Source organism: Bison bison, unplaced genomic scaffold, assembly GCF_000754665.1.
Source record: "Bison bison bison isolate TAMUID 2011002044 unplaced genomic scaffold, Bison_UMD1.0 scf7180017864205, whole genome shotgun sequence".
NCBI classification, from domain to species: Eukaryota; Metazoa; Chordata; class Mammalia; order Artiodactyla; family Bovidae; genus Bison; species Bison bison.
In genome coordinates this window covers 2,613,150-2,623,769 of record NW_011494777.1, presented here as the reverse complement: position 1 = coordinate 2,623,769, position 10,620 = coordinate 2,613,150, and the positions used below count along the sequence as shown (strand labels likewise).

Genomic DNA, 10,620 nt, shown 5'->3' with positions numbered 1-10,620 from the left:
CGCGAGCCCCTGCTTCCTCTTTCACTCCACTGATATCTGAGGAGGTGGAGAAATCCACCTAGTGAAGCGGGGAGAGGGGGGGAGGAGGCAGTCTCCCCCTGTCCCCAGTTCACTGCCCAAACTCCACCCACAGCCACGGCGGCCAGCGAGCCCTCTGCCCTCTCTCCCGGACACGAGGCCAGCAGGCCGGGAGGCGGAGGAGAGGCCCACTCAGGCCAGAGGGAGAACAAGTGGAGCCAGGGTCTGAGCAGCCCTGGAAGCCAACAGCTGGGCCACCGCTCCCCTGGAAGGGGAGGACGAAGCCCCACACACCCATCACCCCGTGCCTGCCCTTGCCCCTCAGCCAGCAGCCTCACTCAGGGGACACTTAAGTGGCAGCATCACAGCAGAGTGGCGTGGCCGGGGTCGTCGTGCTCCACGCTACTGAGTATTGCCTTCTGGTCTTCCGGGAGCTGGCGGTGGCACAAGTCCGACAGACGGGCGAAGGGGTCGGGCCGGGAATGTCTCTTCTTCCTCCGGAGGCAGACAGCTTCGTCGGGCCACAGGACCTGAGAGTTTGGAAGGTGCTGAGCCTGGGAGGCAGAACCATCTAGGGAGGGGAGCAAGTGCAACACAAGACAAGAAAGGAAGAGAGTATGGTGAGAGTGAGAAGCCAGCGGTGCACCCCCGCTGCCCCCTGCAGGGCATGTTGCCTGGCCCCCAGGGCCACATGCTGGAGCCACCCACCTGCCCAGAGACCAGAGCAGAAAGTGCAACAGAGAAGACAGAACCCCAGCCTCCCCAAGTGCTGCTCTAGTGGGAGCCGGAAAGCAGGGTGGGCATGGCTGCACCTCTGCAGACTCAGATCTAGTCAAGCAACATCTCTCATCTTGTATTTAATATTGAATATATTCAGTAACTTTTATCTAATTTTTTTTTCTATTTTTTTAAAGAAATACTTACCCATCTCTCTCAGTGCCTCCTGGGTACCAGGCCATCATTCTAGGCACAGGGTTGGGACTCAGCACACTTTCCCCCCACCCACTCCCACAAGCAAGGATGGATGTCTCAAAAGATTTTACTTGTCCATATCACAGTCAGGTCTGGCCCACCCTGGACTGCCAGGCCATCCCTCTGCTGCATGGTGCTTCTGGGGACACAGAGGTGAAGCCCTCTCGTTCTTGAAGATGATACTTCAACGTGGAGATGGGGAGGAAGAGATAATAGAGATTTAAAAACTACAACTGAAAACCTTTCAGATGCTGCAAGTGCTACCAAGAAAGGTGGCACAGAACCCTGAGAAAGAAAATCTGGGGTGCTGCTTCTGCCCCGAAGGAGCAACGCCGAGGCGAGTCTCGCATTACGAACCTTCCACAGGCCTAGGGGAGAAGTGTTCCCACAGTGTGATGGCCCCAAGCAAGGGGCGAACGCGACATGGGCTGGAGACCGAAGGGGGGCCGCCACACTAATGCAGAGGGAGCAGAGGCGGTGAGGCGGGAGGGCAGGCAGAAGCCTGTTCTGGTTGCAGGGGGACCTTCCGGAGGTTTTAGCCAGAAGTATGTGTGTACGTGTGCTGCACGTGTGTGTGAGCACACTCACGGGACTCTCTAAAACCACTCTGGCCGCTGTGTGTCGAATACACTGCAGGAGCCGGGACGGAGGCTGCAGGACCAGATAGGAGGCTGTGTTCTGGTCCAGGGGAGAGATGGGAATGACTCAGAACTTAACTTTAGCATCTGAGACAGAGATAAGTGGCCGGATATAGTGTGTGTTTTAAAAGTTGAGTCAACAGGGGACTTTCCTGTTGTTAACACTTTGTCTTTCAGTGCAGGGGGCTGCGGGTTCAATCCCTGGCTGGGGAGCTAAGATCCTATATGCTTGCACCCAAAAAGCCAAATTATAAACCAGAAGCAATATTGTAACAAATTCAATAAAGACTTTAAAAATGATCCATATCAAAAAAATCTTTAAAAAACAAAGCGGAGTCAACAGACCTCACCACATGGGCCAGATGTGAGAAGAGGACGGGAATCAAGGAGCCTGAGCAACCAGGCAGGGAGGAGAGCCTTTTATGAGACTGGGCAAGAACCGGGAGAAGCAGACATGGAAGATTATCCATAACTATTTGAGACAGAACACCCAGAGGCATGGGCAGCAGGGACCCAGAAATATGAGACCAGCTCACAGACAAGGGCTGGGCTAAAGACAGAGCTTTGTGGAGCTGTGAACACATGACAGCGGACAGGACCACTTAAACAAAAAAGAGAACACAGGCATCTCATGGGACTTTTTTTTTTTTTTTTTGCCAAAAAACAAAACACAGATGATAGATAAATAATATATAGGTAGATAGAATGGGCTTAAATGGGTTGAAAATTCAGCTTTGGACTCTTCTCTCCCAAAATCTAAAAAAATGTGTCTTCTTTCTCTAAACTTCAGTATCCTCAGCTATAAACTAATAGGATAATGGTACCACCCAAAGGCCAAGTGAGAACTGAGAGCTCACTGCATCCCAGAAACGCAAGGGCCTCGGTGTCTCATTCTCCCATATGAAAGGCTCTCTGCGGCAGATAAGAAAGACCAGCAAAGAAGCTGTGCAGTAGCCTTCTCAGACAGCCTGTCACAGCACTCCAAAAACCACTGGTAGAATGAGAGCATGTGATAAATAGTAAGGAGTTTTCTAAGTCTGAAATAAGGCTGAAGTATTTTTGCAGTTTCTTAGAAGCTATGTACAACTGCTGGGTAAACAGCATCCATTTCAGCAGAGATGTCCTTTCTATGAAATAAGGCAGTTTCACTCTAACTCATGGAGAGAAGTCTGCCCCGCCCTCAGACACTGAGTCCATGCCACAGGGACCCCTTAACAATGAGTTCAGTTCAGTTGCTCAGTCGTGTCCGACTCTTTGTGACCCCATGGACTGCAGCACGCCAGGCCTCCCTGTCTATCACCAACTCCCGGAGTCTACTCAAACTTATGTTCATTGAGTAGCAGATGCTATCTAACCATCTCATCCTCTGTTGTTCCCTTCTCCTCCCACCTTCAATCTTTCCCAGCAACAGGGTCTTTTGAAATGAGTCAGTTCTTCACATCAGGTGGCCAAAGTATTGGAGTTTCAGCTTCAGCATCAGTCCTTCCAATGAATATTCAGGACTGACTTCCTTTAAGATTAACACTGAGTATGCTATGCTATGCTATGCTAAGTCACTTCAGTCGTGTCCGACTCTGTGTGACCCCATAGACGGCAGCCCACCAGGCTCTGCCGTCCCTGGGATTCTCCAGGCAAGAACACTGGAGTGGGTTGCCATTTCCTTCTCCAATGCATGAAAGTGAAAAGAGAAAGTGAAGTCACCCAGTCGTGTCTGACTCTTAGCGACCCCATGGACTGCAGCCTTCCAGTCTCCTCCATCCATGGGATTTTCCAGGCAAGAGTACTGGAGTGGGGTGCCATTGCCTTCTCCGTAACACTGAGTTGGACCCCAGAATTCCCATGTCCAACCAGAGGCCTGATAAAGAAGAAATACATAAGGAAACAGGGATATGTCCAAGGCATATGGCAGACTGAGGGGAAAAGTACTATTTATACTGTTAAAAAAATACACTAGGACTTCCCCGATGGTACAGTGGATAGGAACCCACTTGCCAGTGCAGGGAACACAGGTTCGATCTCTGGTCTGGGAAGATCCCACATGCCCTGGGGCAACTGAGCCCGTGTGCCACAAGTGCTGAGCCCACGAGCTTAGGGCACGTGCTCCACAAGAGAAGCCACCACAACGAGAAGCCCGCACACCACAACAAAGAGTAGCCCCTGCTCACCACAACCAGAGAGCCCACGCAAAGCAACACAGACCCAGGGCAGCCACGAATATTTTTTTAAATACACTAAAACAATGCCATGTATTTTCTAAAGGTGTACGCACAAAAGGGTTCTGAACACACGTGCCCCCAAGAAGGATGGTCCCTAGGTTGGATGAAACAACATTGGGAGGACAATCAGATTTTAACCTTATTTTTCTCCTTTTTTGACATGAAAACTCTGTTTGTATATCACTTGGCAATTAGCACTAGAGAGAAGCAAAGAAGAAGACACACTAGAGGAGCTGACTTTGCAGAGAACCCAGAGCTGGGATCTGTAAAGGCAGGTCGGAGTGGGGAGCGAGGGATGGCGCGCCGCTCCACATTTACCGGATCGTTTCTTTGACTTCGAGGAGCCCTTGGATGACTTTTTGGGCTTCTTTATCCGTTGGTACTTCAGAGCCTCCAGCCTCTCAGGTGCAGCAGCATTCCCGGGTGCAGGCGGATGTGTCCTGGAAGGGACAATTGGAGAGGCACAGGTAAGCTCACAGACGAGGGAGCTTTGGAGGAGGAGCTGGAGAAAGCCAAGCAGCTGCCCTGGAGAAGACACCTGCCTCCCTGCTGCTCCTGGAAGAGAGAGTCCCAGTGGAGAGCTCCTGCAGTGGGAGGCCCATCTGCCGGGCCACCAGAGACCTGGGAGAGGGAGAGAGACAGGCTTTAATGGTGAACCCGTCATGCGGCCCCCAAGCTGGGGAAGGCAGCATGGAGAAGAAAGCAGCTTCCGTGTCTTAAGTTCTTGGACCATCACAGTCAAGACCTTTAAGTGAAAAGTACAGGGGCAGATTAAAGGGGTTGGGGGGAGAGCAACCCCACCCCTGACTGTCCCCCCCGCCCCCCAGGAAAGATAGGCCCGGCCAGACAGGGCCCTAGTGTCCTGTGAGATCAGCCGCTCCTTTGCCAAGAGTCAGGCAGAACCCTGCAGCCAACAGCAGCAAATGGCTGTCATCCACCCACATTTCGGCAGCAGACAGGGCTCAGACTCCATGGTCACGTGAGAGAGCAGACGAGCACAGACGTGGATTACGACGGTCAGTGTCCATATCGGGCAGTCTGGCAAAGCCCGGGACACCTGCAGCGAGTGTCTCCACGGTTTAAGATACAGAGAAACCAAGGTTGTTGGGAGAGGAGACCTGTGTCGGAGTCTCATCCTGCCCCAACTGAAGAGTGGAGGTAGCAGCTCACCTAACAGAGTGCCTGTGCAATTAGGTCAAAGGCGACACCCAGAGCCCATGCTGCCAAGATGACAGAGAGCTCGAAGAGAGCTGAGAAGGTGGGCTGTGACGATCTGCACTCACTGGAGAGAAGAGTTCAAGAAAATCTAGAAGATCGTTGCCATTTCTTCTCAGAGGAAGCCAAACTTGGAGCGTGAGGAGTAAAGGGGGAAAGAGAGACATGGGTTGCTCTTTCTTCCCAGCCTGTGATGCTATCGGCACGCCATCAGGGAATCAGGGCCACCCTAAGCCCTGAAGTCTTGGGGGGAGTCACTTTCCCCATCTCCCTCCCCACAGCTCACTCTTCCATCTCCATTCCAATCAGTGCTTGGTAAATCCTGATTGAAGGAAGGAGGACAGCCAAACCTGTGAGGGGAAAAGAAGTCCCCAGCGGTGAGCAAGCAATCTAAGGTTAAAAAAAAAAAAAGAGGGGCGAGAAGACCACAGCTTCATCTCCCCAACATCGGGGATCTTTGTAGGGACAAAGCAGAAAACACGCAGGCTAATTGTAGACGAGCCTCTGGTTCCTGGGGCTTCTTGATCCAGCTGACAGTAAGGCAACCTGCATCTTCTGTGACAGATGCCATCCTCCCATGGCCTTTCCACAGATACAGTGCAGGGAAGCTCCTCCCAAGTCCAGGTCAGAGACAGCATCTCAATTCTCATCAGCCCCCTCGAAACACAGAGCTAAGAGCCCCACTACACGCACGCACGGCCTCAGAGAGAAGTAGGCCAGCTCACCATCAGAGGTCTGGTCTTCACCCAGAGACCCAACTGCCAGCTCCCCCTTCGTTCCTCTTTCACAGACACTGCAGTCTACCCCTGGAGGCCCTACACGGCAGCAGCTGGAAGGAAATCTGGAAGCAGACCGAGAATGCAGACGGCCAGGCCACAAGGGAGCGTGACTCCCTGGAGCTGATGCGGTGGGCTCACCCCACTCATCCTGGACTAAGGCTTCCCGGTGCTGCCTGGAAGGAAAGAGACGTGAACACACGGCTTGGGTCATCCGCTTGCTGGTGCTGGCCGGCCTTTTCCAGGGGCAGACAAGTGAGCGGCACACCATCTGAGGAGGCGAGTGACAAGCCAGCAGGCCAGGGGCCAGTGTGCAAACAACACAATGCAGAGTGACCCACTGGGCATGAGAGAAACAGGTACAGGATGCCCCCCAAAACTGCAAGGGATTCTCCAGGCAGCTAAGGCTTCCAGGGTCAGTATCATCATCACTGTCATCATTGCTCTCATCATACAGAACTTGTTCACCACTCATCATGCCAGGCACTGATCTATGCTCTCTGTAGGAACTCCCCTGAACCCTGACAGCATCCCTAAGGGGCAAACATGAGACAGAACCCATTTTTCAGATGGAGAAACTGTTAAGAGCTTATGCCGTTTGTCTCATAATCCAGTTGTCAACACGACACAGCCAAGACTCTCAACGTCCCGTAAGCTGTGTGCACAGCTTCTTCCTGATGGAAACAGGCACAAGCCCCACGGGAGGAGGACACTGCTCTCACCCCGCAGCCCCACCATGCCCCGAGCAGTCAGCCTGCCCTGGACATCCGCACTGCCACCGTCTTGGACATTCACCCCATCGGTGGAAGAGCCAGAGAAGACAGCCTGGGTAGGGAAGCTGGCTCAGGTGTGCCCTCAACAAGGATTCCCAAAAGGAAGAAATAAGCCACTGCGAAGTGGACGCAGGGGGAGCCAGTTTTCCTTATGAAGCAACCAAGCTCCAGCCCTTCCAGGACACCTGCTGTCCACCTGTTCCTGCATTTGGCTCGGTGTTCAGACTCTGACACACAACAGGAGAAGCCCCGAGGCACTGGGCTGCTTGCCCATACAGGAGGCAGAGATAAAAAGGCAGGGTCTGGAAGGACGGGGGTGTGGAGAGGGGGTCACAGTGGGCCTTCATATTCAGTTAATTAGGCAGAAAAGTCACACGAAGCATCCCAGCAGGCTGGAAGCCAACTGCCTGCTTCTCTGGAAAGGGGGACCCTATCCCCTGTCCAGGCTAAGCCCCTGGGGGACTTCTGGGCAATGCACTTTGATGCCAAGGATCTCAGACAGGGAGGTGAAGCCAGAACTCTCTTTCCATTCAGCCCCAGTCCTTCCAGAACACACAGAGTCATCAAACTTGGACCCCTCCCTCAGAAAGCACGAGCATTACTGGAAGGTGAGGCCTCAAAGCCAGGCATCCCTGGTGAACTCCAAGTCTATGTTCCCACAGTGTTTCTCTGTGGTTCAGACCTACCAAAGATGGCCTGAAATATACCTTAACGCTTTTTGACTCTTACTCATTATAAAATTCATGCAAAACCCAAATCAGTCACAGTCCCAGAGACCTCTCAGCTGCTTTTGCTGTGCCCACCCAGAGCAGTGGAGGGAAGACACAGCTCAGCTCAGAAAGGCAAGCCACAGTGCAGGATGGCCGAGACCCCACGCCTCTCCTGCCCAAGAATGGTCACCCTCCTGGCAACGGCAAAGCAGAAGGGAAAGAGTGTGGCCTTCGTTTCCTGAGTGCACACTCTGCCTGTCTGTCTATGGGACTGGGGAGGAGACCAAGCAAACCCACTCCCATCCACGGGGTGGCCAGGGCATGGGTGAACCTGCCTTCCATTGTAGCACAGCCACCAGGACTCTGCAGAGGGGCGCCCTCCCACTGTGCCCACCGACGGCCCCTCCAGTGGGCCAAGTGTGTGGCCTCCCAACTTAGGACAGGCTTTTACCAACGGGGCTGCATTCCCCGGGTTCACCCAGTACAAGGGTCCCCAACACACTCCGACACGCCTGCCTCATGGAGGCCATGGTCAGCATGAACAGGAAAGGGAACCTGAGAGAATGGGAGGCCCAGGCGGCTGCTGGTGTTCAGACAGGGAGCTGAAAGCCCTGGCCACTAACAGGCCGAGTCCTCCCAGAGACCACCCACCACTGCCTGCTCTGAGAAGGGAGCTGGAGGAGGAGGAAAAGGAGAGGAGGAGCGGCCCAGGACGGCTGTGGGCTGGGAGCAGGGAGTGGGGACAGAGCAAGAACGCACGTAGACGAGACGAGTCACACCTTCTCCAACAGACCCAGGGGGACACATGCAAAGGGGGCAAGACGGCAGCGTCCATGGGGGAGCCCGGCGCCTGCGGGGGCCCCCCGGCCTCTGCCCGAGCTCCTGACAGACAGCGCAGTGAGGGCCTGACTCTTGAGGCCGAGGAGCCGGCCAGGCCAGGCAGAAACCCAGCAGCTCCCACCTCATGACCCTGGATTCTGGGTTTGTCACAACAGTGAGGGGACACTCAGCCTGCAGGTGTAGGACACCAGAGAGGGGTCACAGAGGAGAACAGGGCCCGGGCACTTTTCAAGAATGAAGGGGGAGTGCTGGGCCTGGAGTCATCAACTCCTCAGGGGGTCAAACTGGGGTCAGGGAGGAGAGAGGGAAGGTGGAGGGCCAGCCTGTCAGTGTCACTCAGCTGGCCGCTTGCAAGTGCTGTCCCTGGGCTTCCAGAGCGTGGCATCAGCCAGCTTCACAGGACCCGGCCTCTGGCTGCAGACACCTTCCCAGCTGCAGATCATGAGGAGCTGGCAAACAGGCTCTGATTTATGGGAGGCCACACTCATGTCTCGAGGAGACAGGCAGCCCCCCGCCTCCCTTGCCCCCTGCTATCTCCAGGTGGGGAGGAGACAAGGCTTCCTCCTGGAAGCCAGAAGTACACAGGGAGGCTCTGCTCCTGTCTGAGTGCTTGGTGCCCTCACTGGCTAGTCCCCAGAAGCATCCATGGCAAAAAGCAGCATCTTCTTAGCCACCACGAGAGTGATGGGGTTAAGGGGCTCACAGAAGCCTCTTTAAGAGGCTCGGTACCCTTCTGCTGTCAAGTTGCTGAGATCCCCACCTGGAAGAGGAGGCACTCACAGGGGAGCAGAGGGAGAAAAGTGGTGTTTGGTCAGCCCCTTGCCAATCCCCTACCTGGGGCCGGTTCTCTCCTCTAGGGGGCTCCTCCCAGAAGCCCCCAGAGCTGTGGCCCAGAGAGGGCAGGAGTGGCTGCTTCAGGGGCCTTGAGAGCAGCGAGCCTCCAGGCGAGGTCTGCGCCTCAGTCCTGTGACAGCCAAGAACAGGCTGCCGTGAGGGCTCAGGAGCGGTGACCTTCGCTGCCCAGGGCCCTCACAGGACGATGCGGGGCCTGGACCAGAGAAAGACCCAACTGGTGAAGAAAGGAGCAGGCCATAGCCCAGCCCCAAGCTACAGGGAGGACCGGTTATCAGTAGGATCCCCTGAGGACAGGGAGGGAACAGGGCAGGTCAAGGGGCCAGGGAGGGAGGGGGCCTCTGTGCTGGAGGCTGCTGGGAAAACCGGGCAGAAGAGAGCAAGGTGCTCACAGATACCCCGGGACCCAGACAGATTTCCCAAGTGCAGAGATGCAAAGCGCTCTAGGCATTCTAGGCCCTCAGGTGCATGCAGGCGCCAGGGCTTCTGTGGGAAGCTCTGGACAGCAGGATGCGGGTGTCTGGATGCAGAAACCAGGGGGGGCTCTGGGCGGGGCTCGGAAGCTGCAGCTAGGCGGTGGCCCGGCGGGCTGTGGCAACAGCATGATGGGGGGAGCCCAGGAAGCCGCAGGGAATCGGAGCGGAGGCTGCCGCCCCACAGAGGACCAAGGGGCTATGGTTTGGATTCCCCCGTAGAGGAAGCGATGGCCCTGCCAAAGCCCGTCCGCCGGTCCGCCCCCCACCGCCCGCCCAGCCGGAGCTCCCTTACCTATTGAGCTGAAGAGAGGCTTGTCTCGACAACACTGCCCAGATAGCTGAGATCAATCAGAAACAAAGCGGTTATCAACACGGGCGCCGGGACCACCCACGCACACCCAGAGGGGAGGGGAGGAGCACGGGGATCAGAGAACCGACAAGCGAGGAGGCCAGAGAATGGGGTGAGGGGCAGGAAGGAAAGAGACAAGAGACCCAGACGGCAAGATGGGACGAAGCAGATGAGGGCTGCACAAAGCACAGACGACAGGGCACGGCCCCCAGCATCTCCTGCAGACAGCTCACGGCTCTCCTCCACCTCCCAAGCCTCCTCCCCAACCTGAGCCGAGGGGTGGGCGGTGAGGCTTGTGCTTCCAGGTACCAGAGTGGGGAGTAAAGGGGGCAGGGCGCCGGGCTTCCTCCTCTCGACCACCTCCCGTCTGCCTACCACCAGGCCAGCCTCTGCTCTGGACTCTGTTCCCCTGCACAGGCGGCCACACCAAAGAAGAAGACCAAAGGACGGAACCAGAGGGGGCGGGGGCAGGAGATATGGGGTCTACAGACGGTGCAGGCTCTTCTCAGCAACTCGGGCCAACCCAAAGAAGATGGAGGAAGAGAGACAGACAGAGAAGGACAGACTCGGGGAGGAGGAAGAAGGAGGGAGGGAGAAGGACCCGAGAGAAAGAGCACGGGCAGGCGTCCAGGCTCAGTGGTACCTGGCACACCAGCTGCTACCATTTACAGTGGGCTCCCCCAGGCCGGCTGATCGCAGGGGCTTGTCTGTCTGTCTGTATGTCTGCAGCTTCCTGCGAGGCACACAGGTTGGGGTGGGGTGTGTGGCTCGGGCTCAGGGTTCAC

General features: G+C 55.7%; 1 protein-coding gene across 1 annotated transcript in view; it reads right to left on the bottom strand.

The window, feature by feature from the left end:
• Positions 1-150: 150 nt before the first annotated feature.
• The window catches only part of IGSF9B (immunoglobulin superfamily, member 9B), a 42,615-nt gene continuing 32,145 nt past the window's right edge, over positions 151-10,620 (bottom strand). The window contains exons 19-24 of the mRNA XM_010844722.1: positions 10,479-10,568; positions 9,192-9,206; positions 8,993-9,122; positions 6,536-6,660; positions 4,163-4,284; positions 151-589 (exon numbers count right to left, since the gene is read on the bottom strand). Coding sequence (XP_010843024.1) covers positions 381-589; positions 4,163-4,284; positions 6,536-6,660; positions 8,993-9,122; positions 9,192-9,206; positions 10,479-10,568 — 691 coding nt within the window. The 3' untranslated portion in view covers positions 151-380. The remainder of the gene's footprint in view (positions 590-4,162; positions 4,285-6,535; positions 6,661-8,992; positions 9,123-9,191; positions 9,207-10,478; positions 10,569-10,620) is intronic.